The 26,418-nt window shown below is 35.4% G+C and overlaps 3 protein-coding genes across 3 annotated transcripts; 2 read left to right on the plus strand and 1 right to left on the minus strand.

The window, feature by feature from the left end:
- The first annotated feature begins 2,169 nt into the window (after positions 1–2,169).
- On the plus strand, positions 2,170–5,814 carry LOC132276842 (pyruvate dehydrogenase E1 component subunit alpha-3, chloroplastic). Its single transcript, XM_059778466.1, has 3 exons — positions 2,170–2,775; positions 2,883–3,663; positions 5,152–5,814. The coding sequence occupies exons 1-3, from the start codon at positions 2,500–2,502 to the stop codon at positions 5,427–5,429; spliced, it is 1,335 nt and encodes a 444-aa protein (XP_059634449.1). The 5' UTR covers positions 2,170–2,499; the 3' UTR covers positions 5,430–5,814.
- A 2,912-nt stretch (positions 5,815–8,726) lies between these two features.
- On the plus strand, positions 8,727–10,049 carry LOC132276845 (28 kDa ribonucleoprotein, chloroplastic). Its single transcript, XM_059778468.1, has 4 exons — positions 8,727–9,208; positions 9,319–9,420; positions 9,518–9,823; positions 9,909–10,049. The coding sequence occupies exons 1-4, from the start codon at positions 8,783–8,785 to the stop codon at positions 9,963–9,965; spliced, it is 891 nt and encodes a 296-aa protein (XP_059634451.1). The 5' UTR covers positions 8,727–8,782; the 3' UTR covers positions 9,966–10,049.
- Positions 10,050–13,551: 3,502 nt separating this feature from the next.
- On the minus strand, positions 13,552–16,551 carry LOC132276843 (pentatricopeptide repeat-containing protein At4g01400, mitochondrial). The gene is made up of 2 exons (XM_059778467.1): positions 14,944–16,551; positions 13,552–14,154 (listed from the first exon to the last, which is right to left on the minus strand). The coding sequence occupies exon 1, from the start codon at positions 16,402–16,404 to the stop codon at positions 15,013–15,015; it is 1,392 nt and encodes a 463-aa protein (XP_059634450.1). The 5' UTR covers positions 16,405–16,551; the 3' UTR covers positions 13,552–14,154; positions 14,944–15,012.
- Positions 16,552–26,418: the final 9,867 nt, after the last annotated feature.

The following is a 26,418-nucleotide window of genomic DNA, read 5'->3' on the forward strand; positions in this document are numbered from 1 at the left end:
AAAATATGTTATCAGTCAAAGCAACCCATGAGTTGTCATATAGAGATGGTCCAACCGGTTTGAACGCATGATATTTCTCAGTCCTATGTTTACATATTCAGTCAAAGAAAAATCTCATGGATTGAAAAATAAATAAATAAATAGAGAAATTACAGAAAACAGATAAGATTTTTAGGATCTGTTCCTTCAACAAAAAAAGGAGAGGTGCATGCTAAGATTCAAAAAAAAAAAATGTGGATGAAGTGCCAGCCAGACTCAAAGCTCTCTACGGTTTCTATAGGGGAGAGATGCATGCTAAGATTTAACAAAAAGGAAGGGAAAAGAAAGTGGATGTGAACTGTGAAGTGCAGGTTTGTGCTAAGTTTTGGTTTGGTGAGGTAAAAATTGACATGCAAGTGTTCCAGCATGTTAGGTGTGGTAGTGTTTTCCTCTAAGCCCACAGTACACCATAAATATGCAAACAATTGCGAATTCCTCAACAAATCAGGCCTATGTTTAGAATCTGTTCCTTTAACAAAAAAGGGAGAGATGCATGCTAAGATTCAAAAAAAAAAAAAAAAAATTGTGGATGAAGTGCCAGCCAGACTCAAAGCTCTATACGGTTTCTATAGGGGAGAGATGCATGCTAAGATTTAACAAAAAGGAAGGGAAAAGAAAGTGGATGTGAACTGTGAAGTGCAGGCTTGTGCTAAGTTTTGGTTTGGTGAGGTAAAAATTGACACGCAAGTGTTCCAGCATGTTAGGTGTGGTAGTGTTTTCCTCTAAGCCCACAGTACACCATAAATATGCAAACAATTGCGAATTCCTCAACAACTCAGGCCTATGTTTACATATTCAGTCAAAGACAAATCTCATGGATTGAAAAAAAATTAAATAAATAAATAAATAGATAAATTACAGAAAACAACTCAAAGATTTTTAGAATCTGTTCCTTCAACAGTCCAGTGGCAATTTTTTGAACATTCCACCACAAAATCGTCAACAAATCAGGCAACAAGCATACAAAAAATAATCGCTGAAAAATACTTGTTTTTATATAATTAACAACATCCATATATATATATATCAACTCTTCCTGCACACAGGATCATTGACCACAAAGATGCATCAATTTAACAAAAAAATGCACACAGTGGCTATGCCTATATATAATTAATTATATATCTATATATATATATATATATATATATATGTATATATACAATGCACACAGGATCTAACAGTGTCACCGGGTTGCAATCAAAACCCTTGCCTGCAGTCCACTGTGAATTTTTTGAACATTCCACCACAAAATCCCCATTACTGAACATTTTAATTGACACACAAATTACAAAATCAAAGCGAGTTAGAAGCTTGATACCAGAGGGTTGGCAGTTTGATGGTCCGGCGAAGCCACAGTACAGTATAAATAGAGATACAAGAGAGCATTCCTCGACAAATCAGGCAACAAGGTCCTAACCATATAATTTTTTTTTTCAGGCAAACAATAAATTAACTCACCTGGTGTCGACGATGAAGGTAAATAGACCGAGAATCGCTTGTGAATCCGAGAGTGCAGAGAGCAGCGGCGAAGCTTGGTTCGCCGGAAAACACAGAGGTCACAAAGGGGAAGTTTATCTTCAGATCTGCATACACAGTGGAACACCGACAAGCCCGATCTTGATTATACATGTGAGTAAATTTAGACAGAACTTGCAGACTCGTTTCAATGAAGAAGATGCATGTTTGGAACTCACCGGTGAGAAGAAGTCGTTGTCGAGAAGCTTCGTATTTACATCAATGGTGTCGATTTCAACCCAAGATCTCGGAAAGCTTCAGTACCTCCCAAGGGTACACTGTGAATCGCCTCAGTCGTAGAGAGAACCCTAGAACAAGATGGACCGAACAAGTATATTGTGTTCTCCGTGTTCCAACCGGTTGGGCTATTGTTCTAAATAATACAGTGAAAAGTGGGCCTTGCACAATTTGGGAACACTTTGGAACATGATTTTTTTGTTCCGGAAGTTGGCCCAAGAACTGAATTTGTTCTACAACTGTTGGACACAATACAGCCCACACCAAATAACCAAGTTTGCTCAACAATGCCCATTTGTACTGTAAGAAAGGACATAGAACAAGATGAAACAATGCCCACACCAAAGTGTTTCAAAGAAGCCACTTCACCTCTCTCAGCAGTGAATAAAAACAGAAAGTGCATGTGACTGAAACTACAAGGTGTGGATTTGAGGGTACACTTGTAGTTGAGGTTGGGTGGCCTCCTTTTCATCAATCCAACAACAATCAAAGCTGCCAACGCTCTAGGCGGTCATTTCCACTCACTGTTCTCTCTCTCCTCTCCTTTTCTCTCTCGTTTTCTCCGCCCCTTCCTTTTCCCCCATCTTTTTTATTCCTCTCCCCCCTCCCATCTCTCTCTCTCGTCACTCCTCCGAGACCAGGAGACCAGAACTCGCACGCCTACATATACATACAGTAATAATACTATCGGACATCACCACCACAATGTCTTCTGCTTTCTCTGCAACCCGAATTATCCAACCCCTTCCTGTCACCACCACCACCACCACCAGATCTCCCGAGAAATCCATTTTTGATCCTACCAAAGCCGCCTCGACCACAACCACCTCCTCTTTCCTCGGATCAACCCGCAAACTCCGCCTCAATTCTCACATTTTAGCAAACCCAATTCGAACACGCTGCCGATCCGCCTCCGTTGTTGCTGTCTCCGATGTCGTCAAGGTAAAGAAGACCCAACCCAGTTCATCCACCTCCAATCTGGTAAAAATTTCGCTCATCACTACCCTAATTCTCAAATCTCAATTGTTTTCTTCCAAACCCACTAAAGAATTGATTTTGTGTTTGCTATATATATTTTTGTGTACCAGTTGATTACGAAAGAAGAAGGATTGGTTCTTTATGAGGATATGGTATTGGGTAGATCATTCGAAGACATGTGTGCCCAGATGTATTACAGGGGCAAAATGTTTGGATTCGTCCATCTATACAACGGTCAAGAGGCCGTCTCTACGGGTTTCATCAAGCTCTTGAAACAGGAAGACTCTGTTGTCAGCACATACCGCGATCACGTTCACGCACTGAGCAAAGGCGTCCCTGCTCGCGCCGTCATGAGCGAGCTCTTCGGCAAGGCCACTGGGTGTTGCCGAGGCCAGGGTGGCTCTATGCACATGTTCTCCAAAGAACACAACCTTCTTGGTGGCTTTGCCTTCATCGGAGAGGGAATTCCGGTCGCCACCGGAGCCGCATTCACCAGTAAGTACAAGAGGGAGGTCCTGAAGGATGCGGATTGCGATCACGTGACCCTTGCGTTTTTCGGGGATGGGACTTGCAACAACGGGCAGTTCTTTGAGTGCTTGAACATGGCTGCATTGTGGAAATTGCCAATTGTGTTTGTTGTTGAAAACAATTTGTGGGCAATTGGGATGTCCCATTTGAGGTCTACTTCGGATCCCGAAATTTATAAGAAGGGACCAGCGTTTGGGATGCCGGGGGTGCATGTTGATGGGATGGATGTGTTGAAGGTGAGGGAGGTGGCAATGGAGGCAATTGGGAGAGCTAGGAGAGGGGAAGGGCCAAGCTTGATCGAATGTGAGACTTACAGATTTAGGGGACACTCTTTGGCTGATCCTGATGAGCTTCGTGACCCTGGTGAGCATCTAAATTCAGTTGTCTCCTTATTTCATAGCTGTACCTCACACTTACTTGGTTCTACTTCAATTTGATGAGGTTTATAGATTATGATTATTTATATTGTGATTATGATTGTGCTTCATTATTATTATTATTATTTCATTTTCTATTTATGCTTATGTACTGTATCTTGTATTGTGATTGAACTCCGACCTCTGCATTTTTTATGATCAAATAAAAATTGTTACCCTGCTGATTTCATATATTCGTGCTTGTAAAATTTCATCATTATCCTAGAGTTGAATTGTTCTTTGCTGTGTGTTCTTGATTCCCTTGAAATATCTACTTTGGAGATTTAGCTAAATAATTTTTATGGTACTGAATGTTGGGCAACTAGGGAACAACATTTGCATAAAGTGAGTGTGGCATAAATGCGAATGTTGAGATGGATGTATGGTAGGACTAGAAAGGATAGAATTGAAATGATCACATTCAGGAGATGGCTGGAGTAGCACTAATGGGAGATAAAATGTGAAAAAATAGGTTAAGATGGTTTGGACACATGCAAAGAAGACCTTTTAAGTGTGCCGGTTAGGAAAAGTGATATAATCCACGTTGAGGGTAATAATAGGGGAAGAGGAACACCTAAGTTAATGTGGGTAGAGTTAGTAAAGAAAAATATAATAGCATGTGGATTGACTGAGTTTATGGGCTTAAATAGAGCGAAATTGAAACATACGATTCATGTAGCAAACCCCAAGTAATTGGGAAAAGGCTTGGTTGTTGTTGTTTTTAAGGAAGTGTAATTCAATTTAAAGAAATGCAAGGGGTATAGACTTATAGTAACTTTACGACAACTGAGAATTGGAGTTTTCCCATTCAAAGCAAGAACATGGAGTTTCTGGGTTCATTAACTCATTTGCTGATATACTTTAATTAGCAGTCGATGATGATATGATCCTACCTACCTTGCTAGGTTAGACCTTAGCCCCCTGCTTCATCATTTTTATGGGAACATGGATATGTTTTTGTTTTGGCATGAAAGTTCTTGTCTTACAGGAAAACAGAGTGTTCTGTTTAATGTATCCATTCTTGGTAATGAAATAATATCACCAATTGCTGCATTATACTACTTTTGTCAAGTGTGGACAATACCAAATTACACCAGCGCTTGATACCAGACTTTCCTGTAGCTGGCAAGTGGTTTGAGTTCGATGAGAGGCATCTTTGCATTTTCTCGCTGTTCTGGTTATTTATAGTTCCTGGTTTGTTGCGTTTTGGTGTTTAAAGATGACAAGATGTTATTGTAGTTAAGTAGCTTTCTACATCCGTTTGCATCTAGTTATTGAAAGTTTGTTGTCAGAGAAACAATGAAATGGATGGGGTGACCCAGGAGTTACTTCTATTTTATTTCAATTTGTTTATTTTTTGCAATTTATAATGGCCCTTTCTAGAGGCCATATATTTCTCCACCTTAATTTTTTTTTTTTCATTTAATTTCGGCAGCTGAGAAGGCTCACTATGCTACTAGAGATCCCATAACAGCCCTAAAGAAGTACATGTTTGAGAACAATCTGGTCAGTGAAGCAGAGTTGAAGGCTATAGATAAGAAGATAGATGACTTGGTTGAGGAGGCTGTTGAGTTTGCAGATGCAAGCCCTGCTCCACCTCGTAGCCAGCTACTGGAGAATGTATTTGCAGATCCGAAAGGCTTTGGAATCGGACCTGATGGGAGGTACAGATGTGAGGATCCCAAGTTCACTCAAGGCACTGCTCATGTCTAAATTCTGGAGGCTGGTCATCTGCGGATCTTCTGAAGCTGGCTTTAGTAGTTGCACGGTTATGTGTCATTTCTGATAGCAATCACTAGTTTACTTTTTATGGATGCATCTAGTTTTGGTTATAAAAGAAGGTTTGTTGCTCAAGGTTTTTTCTTATTTCAACATTGGTCTTGCTTGGGGGGGGGGGGGGGAGGAGGGGGAACTGTCTTGCTTGTCTTTTAGTTTTTGTTCTGTTTCATCCTGTTTCATCGGAGCTCTAATTGGCAACCCCAAAGGGATGTAACCTTGTTTTCCAGTTTTGCAATTATGCATACTGATGGCTTGTAATTGTGCAATTATCAGAATTTCTATTTGCAAAATAAGCCATCTATACTGGGATTCTCTTGTTTGATTGTTGCAATGTTAGAATGAGAGCAAAGCACACCTAACACATGATTTTTTTTGGTCTATCTAAGGTTAAGGCTGCTACAACTACAGTTTATAAAAGTCTTTTTAATATATATGTATATGTATATATAATATTTGGAACCGTGATACCTGTATAGAAACTCTCTTGCACCTGAAAAGCTTATTTTAAACCATGTAGCTGTTGCCTTCAAAAGGTGATTTAGACCAAACTGGATTCTTTGGTGCTCAATATGTAACCCTTGTTCTTTGTAGTTCAACCTCTTAACTGACTTTTGTTTTTGCAGTCTATGGACACTAATCTGGAAAACCATAAAAGCCTGTGTCATGCTTACACATTCAAAGCATAATCTGAAAACTTTAATCCACACAATGTTGGATTAAACTTGTCATTTATGGGCACCATTTTATAAAGTTGGGGTTGGACGTGAGTTAGAAAAGTATAATCAAATTTGATTTTTGACCTGATTGAGAATAGTATATAACTGAACCGAAACAGTCCAATCTAAATTTGCTAATCCAAAACCTAATAGGATGATGGCTATCATTTATTTCATAAGATTGTTCATTGTTGAACATTATGACTATGACGGAGTAAGGCGGTATGGTGTACAATTAACTCTCCAAACTCTGCAATGGGAGCAACTTTGGACGCAGGGTTTGCCCTTATTATGGCGAGTGCTGAAATAATGGTTTCATGAGATTCAGTATTTTACTACATAAACAAAATTCTATAAAAGAGAACGATAATTTTTGTTTAATTATTTTGAGAATAGTTTCTGATATTATATAGATGTTAATCTAGACGTCAAATCAAACTTAAGCGATTGAACTAGTGATGGAGTGAACTGTGGATTCAAGGTCGTGTCGGATTAAACTAGACCTCTAGGTGGAGTTTAAGCTAACTAACCCCTTGGCCTTAGCACGTCCAAATTGCAATGTTTTGTTGTTATCAATGTTGTCCGAGTCTTTTGCTACTCATCCAGCATTACTTGTGGGGCTAGTAATCTCGCAGTTACTGACACCTTTTAATCATTGTTATTGTCAAGACTATGATCGGCATGGGTATTAGTTTCTATAGCTAGCTTTAGTTTTTGATTGGTGTTAGTAGTTCTTGTATGAATGATGTTGTTTGTTCCTTGTCTGTAGACGTCATATGGCGCAAAAAAAAAAAAAAAAAAAGAACTGTCCCTTTGTTTAGACGTTTTCTGGAAAATGTCCTCGTTTTTTGTTTTGTTTTGTTTTTTTTATTTTTTTATTTTTTTTATGTTTGGCAACACAAAAGTTAAGTAAAATATTTTTTTTATGTCAAACGGTTTCCATCATTTTTACAAAGACAATTTACGGCCCTATGTAACCACAAATCAATTCAAATATTTTGAAATAAAGCGTTGCATTTTCAAAATAATATATGTATTGATGTACAACACAAAAGGAAAAATGTTATTTAGACCATTTGTCTGTGGAGGAGTGTAATAGAAATAATTTTTATTCATTTTTTTTTTATCTCATCCACATAATCAAATAAATAGAAACTCTTTAAGGCTACATTATCATACAAAAAGAGATGAGGGTAAGCAGTGATGGTATGGCGATCTTGTGGTGGTATGGCGATTTTGTGGGTTGGTAAAAGAGGTGTTGGCAAGCTATCACATTGGGCGAGTTAGCATAATTTCACATTGCCTCGGTGTGAAAAAAGAAAGTGTAACATATCATAATATTTGGTGGGGTGAGTCGTTACAAATAGTATCGTAGCCTGACTCAGTCGAAAGTGCAGCCAACAAGGATATTAGGCCCAAGGAGGGATGATTGTGGTAACCTTGTGGATGGGTGAACCATGGATGGGGTACAAGAGACACTGACAAGCGGCAAAGTACTATACATGTAAGTGTGTCACTGTAGTATGAGACATTTTTTGATAAAGTCTAAAAGCAAAATCATGCGGGTTCAAATTCAAAACTAACAATACCATATCATATGGTAGAGTAAATCATCGTATCTTTTGGATAGTTAAGGATTTTCAATTAAAAACACCTAAAAATTACAAAAAATATATACAAATAGTATCGTAGCCTGACTCAGTCGAAAGTGCAGCCAATGAGGACATTAGGTCCAAGGAGGGGTGATTGTGGTAACCTTGTGGATGGGTGAACCATGGATGGGGTACAAGAGACACTGACAAGCAGCAAAGTACTATACATGTAAGTGTGTCACTGTAGTATGAGACATTTTTTGATAAAGTCTAAAAGCAAAATCGTGCGGGTTCAAATTCAAAACTAACAATATCATATCATATGGTAGAGTAAATCATCGTATCTTTTGGATAGTTAAGGATTTTCAATTAAAAACACTTAAAAATTACAATATATATACATATATATATATATATATATATATATATATGTGTGGTAGAGTGAGTCGTTACAAATAGTATCGTAGCCTGACTCAGTCGAAAATGCAGCCAACGAGGACATTAGGCCCAAGGAGGGGTGATTGTGGCAACCTTGTGGATGGGTGAACCATGGATGGGGTACAAGAGACGCGGCAAAGTATTATACATGTAAGTGTGTCACTGTAGTATGAGACATTTTTTGATAAAATCTAAAAACAAAATCGTGCGGGTTCAAATTCAAAACTAACAATATCATATCATATGGTAGAGTAAATCATCGTATCTTTTGGATAGTTAAGGATTTTTAATTAAAAACACCTAAAAATTACTATATATATATATATATATATTTTACATCCAAACAAACAAAAAAAAATAGCATTACTCTTCAAACATTATAGCTAGTCCTATTATTGAACCACCGTTCATGAGCCCACACGTTGGGCTTAGGCCCGGGCTCGGCCTCATAATGTGGGGTCTGCATATACATAATCTAGAAGCTGCGGTCTGCGGCTAGCTTTGGTCTGAGCTAGGTTTGCGAGTCTCGGAATTCCCTGCGATGGCCACTACTTGCTTAACACCATGTCCCTGTTCATCATCTTCTCTGGCCTCCAAAACCATCTCAAGAACCAGAGTAATCCAACCCTTCTTGTCTTCTTCTATTCGCTTTCGCTACCCAAAGCTTTCGTGCTCCCTTGTCCCCCTGTTTATCCCCATTTCTCACTTCTCTCAACCATTTGCTTCTTCTTCTTATCTCTTCTGCCACACCACCCACAAGACTAGCCTCATCACTGTCTCAGCCCTAGTAGAAGAGGAACCACTCGCTGAGACTCTACCGGAAGACGAAGAAGCGAACGCCGACGATTTGGCACCCAAGAACCTAATTAGACCATGTGAGCTCTATGTTTGTAATCTTCCTAGAAGTTGCGACATTTCAGAGCTTCTTCATATCTTCAAACCTTATGGAACTGTTCAGTCAGTAGAGGTGTTTGTCCTTCTTATCCTCTTTTTTACCCTGTAATTTATTTATTTTTTAAAAAATAATTTTATGGGTTTTGTAGAATTTTATTGAATTGTTCTTTTCTTTTGTTTAAGGTTTCCAGGAATGCGGAAACGGGCATAAGTAGAGGATGTGGTTATGTCACAATGAGCTCAATGGATGAAGCAAAAACTGCAATATCTGCTTTGGATGGCTCTGTAAGTGTCAAGTTTAGGTGCCTTTTTTACTTTTCCTGCTTATATGTATGTGTATTCCTTTTTGGTACTTAGGCTGAAATTGTATGCTATTGTTAAGGATGTAGGTGGACGTGAAATGAGGGTTAGGTTTTCGGTTGATGTGAATAGTACTACGAGGAAGCTTGAGGCATTGAATTCAACACCCAAGAAGAATTTGATATTTGAAAGTCCTTATAAAATTTATGTTGGCAATCTTGCCTGGTCTGTCAAACCTGAGGATTTGAGAAATCATTTTAGCCAATTTGGAACAGTTGTTAGTGCAAGGGTGTTGTATGACCGTAAAGGGGGAAAGAGCCGCGTTTACGGCTTTCTTTCCTTTTCCTCGGATGCTGAATCTGAGGCTGCAATGTCTTTGAATGGAACAGTTGAGTCCACTCCTTACATTTTTGTTTGATTTTACTTTCAACTGTATTTTTTCTTGTTACTTAATTGAAATTTCTCTTGGACAGGACTTTCATGGCAGGACACTACTAGTCAGAGAAATTTTTAACAGGACTGAGTCTTGACTCAAGTTTCACATGCTTTTGATGTTCATCATAAACAATGCTCTTATAAATATTAGAAGAGTCTGAGCATAGGATGAGGAAAAGGTATCTCACTCACTCGCACATCATATTTTACCGTTCTTATATATTTTCAATTTTTTTTTATACATTCTAAAATATGATAGCTTCACATAGAAAAATATTAGATCAGATATATTTCTGCGGATAGTTTTCATTACAGTTCAAGTTTTTCCCCTCAGACGCTTTGAGTAGATATAAACACTATGTTGCAATATCCTAAAAATGACAATTCAGCTTCTAAATTTCCTTGACGTGTGGACTCATATAATCATCCATTATATGCGCCATTTACTTTGATCTGAAAAGATTATATGAAGATGTATAGCAAAGAGTGCATATGGTGATGAGTTGTTGAGCTGTCAAGGGAGGGGCTGAACGAGAGTGCAAGGGGAATGATATAAACAAAAATCTTGGGGTCTGCTTGGTTTGTAACTATGGAAACAGTTTTTTGTTCTCTAAGAATTGAAAATAGAAAACTGTACAAAAACTATGGCCATGTCATATAGGCCCGAGTCAGACATCCAATTGCTTCGATTTGAATTATCCGGAGGATGCCTTATATATATAAAAAAAGATGGTCAATCAAACCTATTCTTAATCCTACTTGGTTCAGTTTTTTGAAAACTGTTTTCTAAAAACTCAGTTATAAAAAGGCATGTTTTTAGAGAATTGTCTTTTATAGTTATCTAAAAACAGTTTTCTGTTCTCTGAATTCTTGAGAACTGTTTTCAGAGTTACAAGCTAAGCAGGCCCTTGGATATTATATAAAAGTGTCTAGTAGCTACATGTGCACATTACTTTACTTCCCCACTGTCTCCAACCCCCAAGTAAGTCAAATGCTCGTTGCTTTTGGTGGGAAAATAAGCAATTTCAGATTCTCATTCTCTCGAGGGCAGGAAGATATATACGTCCTTATTGAATGGGCAGTGGCTCAGATCTTGAACCTGCACCCAAGGCGATCCTTTGTGGAAGAACATCACTGTTGTTTTCAGCTCTTGGCTACATCAAGCATAGTGGAGAAGGAGGAGAGGGTTAGTGTATTATAAGTTAGTCTTGACTAATTGACATCAGTATCATGTTTCCTTTTCCCTTCCCACCCTAATTTTATAGTCAGAACTTATTGCCAGGTAATGATTTTGTGGTGCATGGTTTTTCTGAAATATCAAGGCCTAATAACAAAAAGAACTCATGAACATCAATGAAGTTAGAAAATGCAATTGTGGGTCAGTGGCTGTAAAGAATTTTCATGTGTTCATTTGGCAATCTTAATGTTTAATAGCACCCCAAGAGGAAACATGAGAGCTTTCAGTTGGGAAATTCTTGTTTCAGGATTGCCTTCAAGTTGAGTATTAGCCTTAGGGAAGGTTCTGAAGTTGACTGTAAGACCTAAGCTAAACTTCTTCTCGAGCTTAGACTTGAATTTAATAAAATTATATTTGAGAATAACCTTTTTCCAATAATAATTGGTAATCAAAGAGTAGACTTTAATGCATCAAAACTGATAGCTTATCAGGAATATAAATAAATAAATAAAAATAAAATATGCGGCTTCTCTCACATCCAAGCTCTTCTCCGAAACCTCTCTAATGTTGTACGTTTGTGGATGCAATGATGTGTTTCTAATGCCCTCAATTAAGGCATTCTAGTGTTACTTGAGCTGCTTATTCTTTGAAGGAGCAAAAATGGCAGATTTTACATTAGCAGTGCGGTTAATTTTGTTCCTCATATGGTTATGGTCCACTGCATGAAATTTCTGTCTAAATGCGTCTGTCTTAAAAGGAAAGGTTTAGAGAAATTTTGAAATGGTAATCATAGACTCTTTTATGCAATTGAGGAATGAAGACGTGGAAAAAAATATTATGTTCGTATTAAACAACTACTATATATGTGAATCCTTAACCTTTCTTTGTTGTGGCCGTCAAAAGTTATTGTTTAAGGGTCTGGGCAAGGGACACATACATGGTTTAAATGCAAGGCTTTTAAAGAATATTGAATTCCCACCTACACAAGTTAATTACCCACAAACATGGATGTATGGTTGATACTTAAGAGTTATACCAAGAACTGGTAAACTTAACGATTACCAATTTAAGCAGCTTTGTGTCAATCCATAATATAGAAATTCATAGCAGATGAAAAACACTTTTTTTACTGCATTAAATACGGAGAGAGTTTACAATTAGTGATTTTGTTTGCAAGGCCTAATATCCCAGCCTTTTACTTCTTCGAATATAGCTGATGGGCAGAAATCTCAAATTGTAATTAGGGTTGAGATTGAAATGCTGATTTTGAACTTCTTCTAAAATAATGTGTTTTTTTTTTTTTTCTTCTCTCCGATGAATTTTTTTATGGTACCGGACCCAAAATGTACATGTAAAATACCGACATTATTTTCCTAATATTGGTTGTACTTCTACCTTGATAGTGGTTGTGTTCATGAATCTGAAAATTGAACTAATTCACAATGATTGTTTTTTTCTAGAAAAAGGAATATGCTGAGTCCCTATCTTTTGTCTTTCAACTTTCAAGTACACAAGAAGATTAGAACAGTTATCTATGGAGTGGCTATCTGTTGCCTATCTTTTGGAGTTGGGTTTAGCTGTATTAAAGAGGAGAAACTACTCCGGATGCTCATCACTCTGTCTGACTGCCCATTGTGATTCTACCATTCACTGAAACCAGAGGTGCTGAAATCACAGTACTTGTCGCATAGCTGTGATGGTCACTTGGAATAATTTCTCACTGAGTTGTTTTATTTGCCATATGGATTGCGGATTGTATTTTTTTTTTTACAAGTACAGACGATATATTTGCTTTCAGCAGCTTCTAAATTGAGTAGTTTTTATAAAGCTTTGCGGTCATGCTCAGAAAGATTTAATTTTCCTCACGGTTACTCTCTTCTGTCATCTTTTGCTGTTGCAGATCCCTGTTTTCTTCTGAACTGAAGCGATGTTAAAAAATTCCAATGAGAATCAATGGTTCAGTCACCTTCCCCACTCAATTTTTATTATTTGCTAGAAAGAAAAGAATGCCTTTCTTGTTAATGGATGAAACCCCAAATGCTCATCTGTGTAACTGGATCCTTAATGAAGGTTTTGTTTTTTTCAAATGAAATTTCCTGTGCGCATGTATCTTTCTTTTTGCATGCGGGAATAAAAAAGGCCGCCTTATATATTACATGTTATTATACATGCACTGCTGGCATTGCTAGTGTAATGTGTCATGATTGTTGATTTTTTTTCTCTCTGTGTGGTATGATGATTCTTGACTTCATCCACGGATTAAAATGATTATGAGAACTTCCACCATATAACCATGACAAATGTAAAGGCACGTGAGCGTTATCTTGCAAAATATCCGAGTCAAAATCCCACTCTATACCAGAAATTGCAAAGCTCTCACGCTATACTTCGGCAAACCCCATTCCCTAAAAAGTAGAACTGCTCTCTCTTACCTACAAGAATTGTCTGTACTGTACTTGGAGGAGGCAGAGTAACCTTCCCAAATTAACTCGAATACCTAGCAATTGTAATTACACACTGCTGGCCACTTCATTTCTAGTTGCTTTCAGCAAAACATCTGGTGCCACCCAGAGCTTGAACCTTTATGTGAATTCTTATACAAACAAGAGAAATAACATTGCAACTGTATTTCATCGAATATCTCATGCTTTTAAATTAAGGTCATGCTTGACCAGGAAAAAAGAAAAAAACATATAAACACCATCTCAGGCATATGGGAAAGGAAGGCAACACCTGATGATGAAACCACCCATCTGCAGCTCTTTCGACTCCCGTGGGCATGTTGTTTGCAGCTCTAAGAGATTCCATGAGCATGATGAACATATTTTTTGGTAAATAATGAGTATGTAGAAGAGGAAGAGATTTTTGCTATTGCATATGATAGCTTCAATTTGCGGTGGCACCTCAAAGGAGATTAAGCAGTGAAACCACCTGAGACTAATGGCTCTCATTAGAACAGGACAGGTTAAGGAAAGCGCAATTCTATGAGCTAGATAAGCGCATCTTTAAGCAGTACTTGAGATATCAGCAAAGATCCAATATTCCACCCAGATTGGTGCTGCTTGGTTACCGGCAACTAGTTGATCTCCCCAGATCCAAAAACTTTTCTGGTTCAGTTAACCGGAAAAAGATTAGAAAATTTTTAGTGCCTACAATAAATATAGAGACCAAAATATTCACACATCTTCTGCATTTAGTCTCTTGCATCAGCCCCTTAGAACATTACCAATGGAAACATGAAAAGTATATTTTTATATTGATTTGTGCATTGTCATAATAATCGGTCTTTCCGAAGTTGTGAAATGAATTTAGTTAGAGCTGAAACAACTTAGCTGCAAATCGACCACTGCAATCCAGCATTCTGAAGGACTGCTGCAGTAAGTCGTAAAAATAAATATAAAGCTATTGGCCATATGTGGCTAAACTAACTGTGCCCTTCACATCCAGTGAACCAAAATTGCCTCCTACAGCCATATAAGTTGCAGTATCCCTGAGTTATATCGAATAACACTACCTGACTCCAGGCTGCATCATCTAGTACAATTTAGTAGCCTAATAAAACACTACACTATGCATTCTCTTAACCCGAACCTGTACAACATATATCCACCAAAAGGTGGCGAAACTCAAAGAACATCACAGTTTAAGAAATTTATGAACCAGAGAACAATGAACTTTCAAAATATTGCTTGCCATTCCAAGCCAACAACGTCAATAAATATCTAGATAAATAAGCATAAAAAATCATAGAAAACAATTCTATACATCACCGAACATCATAATTTATAAAACAATACAGACAATGACTCATTTTAGTTAAACCACTGAACCATAACAAGGGCAGCAAGTGATTATACTAAAAATATGAAAGAACTGCGGGTGATATGAACTCGTACCTGGAACCTCACAGCTTCTCATTACAAGGGGAGTAGCAGTGGATCATTAAACCTAACAACAAAGAACATTCAAGCCTTTCTCGATCTAGCTCGTGTCTTCCTGATCAAGTATTCCTCCAAACCAACCCCTGCTTCCATTAATCTCGTGTCAGGCCTTATCTCCACCTTCAAAATCTCTTGTAAAATATCCCTCATTTTAGTAATATCATCCACCTCACAAATCCTTGGTATAATTTCTTCCCAAGTACCCATATGTGGAGTCTCCCCATGCCTCAGCATTTCCTCCAACATTCCACAAGCATCCTCAATCCTACCAATGTTACAGAAGCCCGTAATTAAAGAATGAAACACAGAAAAATGGGGAGAAAACCCATTGGAAATCATTTCCTCCATATATTTCTTTGCTTCATCATACATACCCTTATCACATAACCCACCCACCAAGGTCCTATAAGACACCAAATTGGGCAAGCACCCATTGGGGGGCATATCCTCAAGAACCTTACAAGCATCAAGAGCGCGCCCTTCCCTACAGAATCCTAAGATAACCGTATTGTAATGAACAATATCAGGATTGCACCCCTTAACCTTCATCCTACACAGAAGCTTGTAAGCCTCCTTAAGCTTCCTCTTCCTACACAAACTATTCAACAATGTGGTGTAACACAGAGTATCCGGAACGAACCCTTTATTCAACATATCCTCCAACAAGTCAAAAGCCGTATTCACCTGACTCTTTCTACACAAGCCCTGCATTATAATCCGATAAGACTCAACATCGGGAACAACATCTCTCTTAAACATTTGGTTGAACAGTGAGTAGGCAATGCTGAGATCACCATTCAAACAGAAAGCACGCATCAGAATGTTGTAGGATTTGGTGTTGGGTGAGACTCCAAACCGTGGAGTGGACTTGAATAGATCAAAAGCGGGTCGGATGTAAATCCGGTGTGCGACGAGGACTTCAAGAATACGGTTCAATTGCCTGGGAAGAGGCATAATGTCGAATTCAAGCATCCTATAGAATGTTTTGAGAGCTTTTTCAGGCAAATTGGCGTCACCGTAGATTCGTATGATGTCGGAGAAGAGAGAAGGAGTGACGGGGTAGCGATCGGACTTGAGGCGAGAGAGGAGGTCCTCCATGAACGAGAAGTGGCGAGATCGGCCGAGCTTGAGGATGAGAGTGTGGAAGCAAGAGTAGGAATGACGAAAATTGGGTTGTCGAGAAGCTAAATCGAAGATTTCTTTTGCAAGGAGTGGGTCTGATTGGGAAGATATCAACTTTTGGATTCGAGCTGGGGACCCAATTGGGGAATTAGATTGAAAATCTTGTTTATGTTGATATTGTTGGTGTTGGGTTGTTGAGAAATGAAGAGCAAATGTAGAAGTTTTTAGGGGGAGAGGGGAGCTACTGATGACCATTATTACAGTTCTGGAGGAACGAAGATAGGATTGGTTCATTTTCGATTTGACACGATGAAGTTGGGAGTAGACGAAAGAACACCTGAACCTAACAATGCCGGACACTCGAACCTCGGCGTCTTGACTTGCGTTGTCATTGAGTCGTTGATCGTTAACTTTAGAGTGAGCTTATGGGCGTTCAATAATACTTGGGCCAGGACTGGTCCATGAGGCCTTGAATCCCATTGCAGATCTTTAGCCCTTCCATAAAGATCTCTAAAATGCACCCTTTTGTTAGAGCATCCCACTAGCCTTTTTTTGAATTTTGGCTCTCTAAAAATATCATTTCAGCTTATAAAAAAATCACGTTAGCATCTTTCGCTCTCCAAAAACAGACACTCCATTAGATTCTCCAAATTTTCGCTCTCAAAAAAATAATAATAATAATATTTTTTTTTTACTTTTTCCTAATGACTAAATTTCTAACCGCTACATTCCTAACAGTTATATTTGTAACGGCTATATTTCGTATACTAAATTTTTTATTATGTAATGGTTTTAAAATATTAAAAATAATAAAATTGTTTCTCAACGGTAATATTTTTCAATCAAACAATATCCTTGCAAATTATTTTAAAAGTTATGATTGATATTATAACTTTAAACAATACATTATCCATTATGGATTAAAAAAAATTAAACAAAACAATTAAAAATAACATAAACAATACAATATCTTGAATTGGAATAAGAAAATAAATAGACTAAGGATTACAAAATCCTATGGGAACTTTGAGGCAAACCGTGAAAGCATAGATTCCAATATCTCATGTTGTTGTGCAATAATTCAAGTTTTCCCGCTTCTGTTGGTGCCAAATTTGGATCAGTTAACCTAATCTCCTTCTCTTTAGCTCTTTTTTTCTCCTCAATCTCCATCTATCTGGCCAACTGTTTCTCTTGAATCTCCAACTGCCTCATCTTCACTTTCTTCATTTTTCTTACATCTCATGCCACTTGAGCATCCTTCATTTTTTCCTGACGACTCTCATAACAGCATTTGAGATCATTAAAATTGGTAACGAATGGATTTTGCAATTCAAATGCTGAATTATTTTTTGCTCGGCGTTGCTTCACCATTTTTCTTCCTGTTGGTCGTTATAGTTGTTGATATTCTTCCACACCAGGTGAATCATTTTTCCCTATGTGTGGTGATTCTTCAATTGAAGCTCCATCTATCGTGGCTGCATGACTTAACGGAGTAGATGGTAATGAGTGCCCAACAGACTCATTAACGTCATAGTCAAATCCACTACTCTTCTTCGGTTATTTTTTCTTTTTTTTCTTTTTCTACTTGTTCAACACAATGTGAATGTCATTTAGGCCATGTTTGGTGTGAGTGAATAGAATCAAATGAAGTTGGAATGGAATACTTTTGTTTCCATTCTCTTGTTTGGTGTGTCACATTAAAAGTGGAATGGCCATTCCAAGGCATTCCCAATGAATGGCCATTCCATCAAAAAGGTGGAATGCTCATTCCTCTTCTTAAGACGTGGAATGATCATTCCATTCCCACTAATAATAAAATAAAATAAAAAAATCAAAGACAAAAAATACCCTTTTGCTTCGTTTCAAGCAGATCTACCACCAATGTCTCTCTCTCTCTCTACGATACCAAAAATCCTTCTGGATTCTTGTTTCAGACAAATCTACCAACAAGGTTGCTCTCTCTCTACGACACCTCCGCTCTCTCTTTGTGACCGTACATTCTTTCTTTTCCTCTCTTTTCAACGCTAACCTAGATCTCTTTATCTTCATACATATAACGAATAATATATAAATATATATAATATGTATATATATAGACAATTTTCTCTCTCTAAATCTTTTATGTGTTGTGTTTATTTGGTTTGTGCTCTATCTCTATCCATACAGCTCGACCCGTGTGTGTATATGTGTGTATGTGTGTGTGTGTGTGTGTGTGTGTGTGTGGACAAACTGCTGAACAGGTACCACACACACGTATACACATGCATATTAGGGCTATTAGTCATCGTTTCTGTAACAAGTATCGCAGTAGAACAATTTTATTTTCAGATTATTGTTGGTTGATTTATCTTTTTTATCATGTTTTTCAACTTATAGAATAATTTTTTTCCTTATTTGAGAGAGATTTTGGATTTGACTTATTCTTTTACCTATTTAATAAGTTCGGCAGCTGTTTTGATAGTTTTGAATTTGTGTATCCTATTTTCTAGTTCCAGTGTTGTGTTGGTGGGCCTTCTCCTTTTCATTTTTAGAATGATGTTCATCCTTCTTTCTTGTGTTATTGCTGATTGATTTATCTTTCTTGGCATGTTTTCAACTCATAGAATAATTTTTCCCTTATTTGAGAGAGATTTTGGATTTGACTTATTTTTTTACATATTTAATAAGTTCGGCAACTGTTTTGGTAATTTTGAATTTGTGTATCCCATGGGTTTTTCTAGTTCCAGTGTTATGTTAATAGGCCTTCTCCTTTTCATTTTTGGAATGATGTTCATCCTTTTTTCTTATGTTATTTTCAGATTGTTACTGATTGATTTATCTTTCTTGGCATGCTTTTCAACTTATATAAGAAGTTCGGCAGCTGTTTTGGTAGTTTTGAATTTGCAATTGAATCATTTATCTTTTGTAATTGTTGTTGAATATTTCAACATGTAATTCATTTATCTTTTTGGCATGTTTTTCAATTTATTGAATTATCTTTTTTCCCCTTCTATAGTTATATTTTATTGTTCTTAAGATTGTTTGATAAGTTTGATAGGATAGGAGAATTATGTTAGGCGTTTTAAATTAGGGATGGAAAGTAAACCGGGTAAAAATAAAAGAAAGTGGACTGACGAAGAAGATATGAAACTTATTGGAGCTCTTCTTGATTTATATAACACTGAGAAGTACAATATTGATCGTGGTTTTAAACTCGGTCATTTTCAAGTTGTGGAAAAAATACTTGCAAACAATTTACCAAGTTCAGGCTTAAAGGCAGACCCATATATTAAATCAAGAATGAAAATTTTGAAAACTCATTTTGACGTTGTCCACGATATGTTAAATGTTAGTGGATTTGGTTATGACGAAATGAAACAGTGCGTGGTAGCTGAAAAAGCAGTATGGGATGCCTACTTACAGGTATTTGTTTATACATTACTTTATTTAGATAAATCCTTTTATATTATGATGTGCTCAATAATTATTTTTCTTTGTTAATATGCAGTCATAAGAATGTTGTAAAATTCAAAGATAAGTTGTTTCCACACTACAAGGAGTTGCGCAAAATATTTGAAAAGGATTGTACTAACGGTAAAGAAGCTGCAACACCAAATGATGTTTTAAAAGCACTAGAAGATGAAGAACTTGATAAGAAGAAATAGGTTGATAATGATGAAGTTGAAGACCCTTTAGATGAAATACTAATACCAATAATAGTTGGCAATACTAGTGAAACAAGTTCTAAAAAGAATAGAAAGAGAAGATGCCAAAATGTGAAGAAATGATATTAGAAGTGGTAAAAAATTCATCAAGTTTCATTGGCTCTAAGATGGATTCATTGAGTGAATGCATTAGTAGAGCAATTGAAGATGCATCATTGAAATATATGAAACTCAAACTAAATAAAAAATTGAAGAAATTATCCGGTTTTAACATGGTTAAGAGACATAGAGCAACTGCTAAACTTGCTCTTGATCATGACTTGCTAGATATTTTTTTTACAATTGAAGATGTGGAGAAGGAAGCTTGGGTTATGGAAGTAGTTCTTTAAATGCTACTTAAACTTTTGGATATGATTTTTTGATCATGACTTGCTATGGTTTTTGGATATTTATATAACTCTTATTAAGTTTAGACTTTTGAATATGATTTGGATGAACTATGTAGTTCTTTTTGGATATTTATATAACTCTTATAATATGGTTTGTGAATGATCAATCTGTTTTTGCAATTAACATCATAGATTTTATGCTTTCAGCTTGTTATACTTTATTGGGTCCTTTTAATGCTTCTATTATTTTAGGCCAAGTATGGTGTCTTGGTTTGACTATTTCTATTTTCTTGGCAAGCATGTGATGCAAATGTGTAAATTAAAGTATTCGCAATTCTTTTAAATTTATATTAGATCATTTTTAACAAATTACATCTTTGATACTATGGCAAGTAGGTGATACATTTGCTTGGCATTTTATAAGATAATTTTTTGAAAAAATATATATATAGATTACACATTATAAGATAATTGTATTTTTTTTTATTTTATAAAAATACATTAATTGGCATAAGCTAGTTTTATTATTTACTAAGAATATGTCACTTTGTTTTAATATAACTGATATATTACAAGTAAGGGTATTTTGGATAAACCAATTTATAAATCATTCTATTCCAGTTTTTTATTTGATCTAACCAAACATAGGAATGAGAATGATAATTTCATTCTCTGTTTGCATCCAAACAATGGAATGAGAATGCTCATTCCATTCCTAAATGATTCCCATTCCATTCCTACTTACATTCCATTTTTGCGTACCAAACATGGCCTTATTGTTATTCTTCAAGATATGCCAATAATTTTCTAGAGTAACGATGGTTACACTGAAGCCATGCATCGAATTGTTGAGCAAAATGATGTGACAGTTCAGCTGGCAAAAAATGTGATTTTTTACTAATTTGCTTATTCACGTTTACTGTTCACTATACGTAATTTTTAAAACCTCTCTGCCATCCCCAATTTATTGGAAAAAGTTTCTCTTCCGATTTGATGCGATCTGCAACAACTCTAAATGTTTTGATTATCTACAACAAGCATTTGACGATTTGTAACTTTTGACGATTTGTAGAGTACCTTTGCTAAATCATATATATATATATATCAATCTCCATGTATATGTATATATTGCTGCAAATTTTAGATGGAATTATTTGATCAGTACTAGTCGTCTGAATGAATCTCTATTTAATGGATTGACTTTTTGACATTACAGCAACATATACATATACAGGGAGATTGATATATATATATGATTTACTAAAGGTACTTAATAGCTCTAAATCGTCAAAAAGTCAAAACATTTGGAGTTGTTGCAGATCGTGTTGAATCGGAGGAAAAAAAATGCTACAAATTAGGGACGGCAAAGAGGTTTCTAAAATTAGGGATAGTGAACAGTAAACGTGAAAAAACAGATTAGTAAAAAATCACGTTTTCTGCCAGCTGAACTGCTACATCATTCTACCCAACAATTCGGTGCATGGCTTCGGTGTAACTATCATTACTCAATTTTTTAACTTAAATTCACCACCTGTTTATCTACGAAAAAGTTCTTTAGCTGCTATCATCTACACGAAAAAAAATCAACAAAAAATTAAAAGTCGAATGTTTAAAATATTTGTGGGAAATGGCAAAAACTCATTGTTTGATGAGTTGAATTGGGTGTTTTAGTAATATGAACGTCGATAATCCATGGAATCGGAATGAGTTTGAAAATAATAGCTAAGATTGAGAAAATAGAAAATAAAATAACTTGAATGGTAGATAATAGATATGGATTAGATGTGATGAATGGTGGTAGGAGTTGATGTATTTATAGAAGATAAATGATTTATTATTATTATTACTATTAAAAGTAAAAAAAAAAAAAAATTTGATTTTTGAAATTATAGCCGTGAAGGCACTGTTTGTGTCACAATGCCTTAACGGCCAAATGCACTGTTTGTGGCATAAATTTAAAATTTAAAGCAAAAAATGTTTTAAAAAAATCAAATTTTAAGGGAAAAAAATAAAAAGTAAAGGTTTTTAATTTATTTTTGGCCCAAATAAAAAAAAAAAATTGGACAAACCGTGCCGAAATAATATATTTTTTATTTAATGAATTTTATTTATTTATTTAAAAAAGAGAGCTCAAAATAGCCCATTTTTTGGTTTTTGTCAAAAAGAAAATTTGTAGCCAAACATTGCCTTATGGCACTGTTAATTGACCGTTGCTGGCTGATTTCAAAACAAAAGAAAAATGCTCCCCCAAAAAAGACACTGTTTTGGCAGCGAATAAGACAAAAATAAATAAATAAATAAATAGAGCAATCAGGCTTGGGCTCGCGAAATACCATGAGCCCTTGTGGGCCCGTTCATTTTTCGCTAGGCTGGTGGAGACTGGGCCATTTGGTTCGCGGCAGGGGCCTTCCCCGAGCCCGGTGTGGATGCTCTTGGGGGTGTAAATTAGGCGGGTTAGTACCGACCCAGTTCGATTTTCATGTGTTTGGACAATCATTTTTTCAACTAAATTTTGTCTTTAACCAAAAAATCTTAAACTAAACTTAATTTGGAGGTGTCAAAAATTTAAACCCAAATCGACCACTTATTCTCATTAAATTTTTTTTTTTTTGAATAAATTAGACATTTATAATTGTGATAAACCTTTTTATCTTTGTTTTTTTCTTTACTCAAAAATTATTAATTTATTGTATAATAATCATTTGGAAAAATAACATCTAAGAATATGTTTATAATTTTTTTTTATATATTTGCATTTAGTTTTCAGAATTCATACTTACTAGAAGTAACAAAATTTGAGACCAAACCCGAGATTCATTCAATTTTCTAATCCGAGCTCTACCTTATAGTTCAACAGCTTGAACAAAGGCCAGGCTTGAGTTAAATGTCTAATTAGATTAAACTTGGGTTGAAGGTTTTAAAAATTAACTAAAATTTAATTGGATTGCAGATTTTCAAAATCATTTCCACACTAATATTAAAAATAATAATAATAAAAAAAAAAATTGTTCAAGTCAGGTAAGGTAAGCTCCAAAAAGATTGGAATTAATCCCTCCAATTTTTCAAGTGCTTTAACAATTTAATTGGATTGTCCATCACCTCAAAAAAAGGTAAATTTTTTATTAAAAAAAAATTGTAACAAGATATCCACAATCACTTAGGGGTGTATATGGTCCAGTTTGGTCCGGTTTTGAGAATTTTTGGAACCAAACCGCTCCCAACGATTCCATAAAATTTGAAACTAAACTAGACCATTGAGTTATGGAATCAAACTAGCCCAAACTGTGAAAAAATAGTTTAGTTCGGTTCTACGGTTCTAGTTGAATTTTTTTTTCTCTTTGAATTGTATATAAAACAAAAATAACGATAAAAACATTCACATTCTTGAATCCAAGACGAAAATAGAGAAAGAGGGAAAATTTGGTGAAATAGACCCAAAATCTAAACCCTATAAATAAAAATAAGGTTAAATCATGCTGAAACTGAAAAGTATGACAAATCCGTAATTGAAAACTAAGAAACTTGATTTGTTGTCGTTGTTGGTTGTGCTTGAGGCGCAAATATGTTGTGAGATTTAGCGAACTGAAAGTGAGAGAGAAGGGAAAGAGTGTGATAAAGGATATCACCGACGGCATCAATAAAAGATTAATGGCAATGACCGAACTTCGAAGATTGCGTGAGAGAGATTGATCAACAATTGGATACCGCGACGGTGGCAACTAAGAAGTGAATGAGGCGGCATGAACAAAAATAAAAAAAATAAAAAAATAGTGGAGGAATGTTAGAATGTGCCCAAAGTCAAAACATTAAGAGAAATAAAATAAAATAAAATAATATCAGATGATGATGAATGTTGGCTCGTGTTTGATCATTGTGCCGAAATCCCTTGCAATGTTAAGAGTAGTACATAGGTATAACTATATATATATATATATATATATAATATAACACACACATATATATATACATATTATAACGGTTTAGTCTGGGCCGGTCTAATCCTGTAGGACCTTAATCTGGAATCGAACAAAAATTTACAGTTCTATTATTTTAGAACCGTGATCGGACCACTGATTCGGTCCGGTTTTGTTTGATTTTTGGGTTGACATTTTTTTGCACACCCCTACAATGACCCTTAAATTGTATAGCTAAAATGGTCCAATTAGAAAAAAAATATGAGTTTCAAGTGGCATAAGTTAAATTTATTTTTAAACTTTGTGTCTTTTGGAACCAACAAATAAGTTTTTCCGAAAAATAATAATAATAATAATAAAATTGGAGGGGCAATTCAAAATTCCTAATGAAATTTGGGGACTAAAAGTTAGATTTTTTTTGCAAATAGTAACTATTTTTAGTACCATAAATAAGAATTTTGAAAATATTTGAGGGGCCTCCGCTATTTGGTTGTGTATTGCGCCTCGGATACAAAGATGGTTCTGTCCTGCTTGTATGTCGTGTTTTGAGCAAGAAAATATATTTTAAGAGGTCAAGATCCACTATGGTCTGTCTGATACAGATAGCAATGGATCACAGCTATCTGAGCTAACTCATCAATGTTTTGACTCATGTTCCCATAATTTGCAGTTGTCCAATCACAGTCTACCTAATAATGGTCCTATTGAAAATTAAGTATATTTATTTAAAACGAATAATAACCTTCCAAAATTAAAAACTAAACAAGCAATTCTATAATTAAAAAATCTCTGTCATTAAACTTACAGGAATCTCCGATCAACTGTGGTAAAGACTAGCTGGATCACTTAGAGTATCTCTAATGATATGTTAAAATAATTTTTTGTATAAAATATACATAGTCATTTATAATGTATAAATTTTTTTCATCTCTAACAGTCTGTTAAGATATATTGTTACGTTATTAATGTGTAAAAAGTTGTGTAAAATTAACATATTTTTTTTTCATCTATCTTTCTCATTCTATTAAAGAATCGACCATATATTAAGTAAGTTTGTAAAAGTTATGTAGGTCCTGATATGACACATGATTAATTGTTATTGAGAAATATATTTTTACACAAAAAAGATAAAACAATTGTTGGAGTTAAAATTAAATAATTCAAATTTTTTGTGTAAATTCATCATGATACATCAAATTTACGTAAAAAAAAAAATATACACAATGGTTGAAGATGCTCTTAGTTGACACCCTACACTGTTGACTCAGCTGGCCCATCCTACAAATATTAAATATAAATTAGAATTCTAGATAAGAAAAGAAAAAATTAAGCTTACTTAATTTATCGCTCAAAAATAATTATTAAAAATTTTAAAAATAAAAATTTATTTTCAAATAATTATTTAACTGACCCGTGTCCATGTGTCTCTCTCGGTCCCTAGCCGAATTCGGCCACAAATAAATTTTACTTTTCAAATAGGGTTTTTGAATGGGAAAGGTTAAATTAGGGCTTTATTCTTTGTGGTTGATGTGTGGAGTAGATTGGTGCCTCGTTATCTCCAAACATTTAGCACGTTTTCTCGGTAAAGGACACCCTTCTTCTTCTTTAAACCAACACCACCGGATTTGGGTTATCTTCATGTCCATCTCATTGAGAGCCTGCTGGCTACAATTATGACACATGTTTGGCTCCTCTAAGGCACAAATCTACATGGAAAGATAAAAAAATACAAATAGTAACTCACATGCTCATCATCTTCTACACCATCCAAAATTTGAATGCCACTTGGGGTGTCCTATGCAGCCACGTCATTGCCATAAGCAAAATCAAGGTTGCCAACATCATTCACCAACCTTTTTTAGATTCAAAAACTGTAATTAGACCGTGGGAGCAAATTCAAGAATGAAAAATGTGAAAGTGGCAAAATTAAATAATAAGTAGTAAGAATTTGAGTAAGAACACATTCTTAAAAAATGTGAGAGTAGTAAAATTAAGTAATAAATAGTAAGAATTTGAGTAAGAATACATTCAAAGCGTGAAAATAACACCTATTAAAAATGATTGTGTGACTTAACTTTAACTATGTACTTCATAATTTTATTTTATTTATTTATTTTTATCATATTATATTGGAAGGTTAAATTGAATTGCTCATTCAAAAAAAAAAAAAAATGAATTGTTGTTTCGGTGAACATTTTTAATATTATGTCTTAAAAGGGTGTCAAACTTCTATATTCCGTTTTTTTCAATTTCAATTTTAATTCAAAATTTATAATTCCATGGTACGAAACATGATAAAGTTAATTAAATTTAGTTTTGTTTTTTAAATTTGTTGACGTTGAATAACTCTGCACTAAACTC

This window comes from Cornus florida, unplaced genomic scaffold, assembly GCF_030987335.1.
Source record: "Cornus florida cultivar Cherokee Brave unplaced genomic scaffold, ASM3098733v1 CherokeeBrave_3.0.0_Hap2_Chr10, whole genome shotgun sequence".
In the NCBI taxonomy this organism is placed as follows: domain Eukaryota; kingdom Viridiplantae; phylum Streptophyta; class Magnoliopsida; order Cornales; family Cornaceae; genus Cornus; species Cornus florida.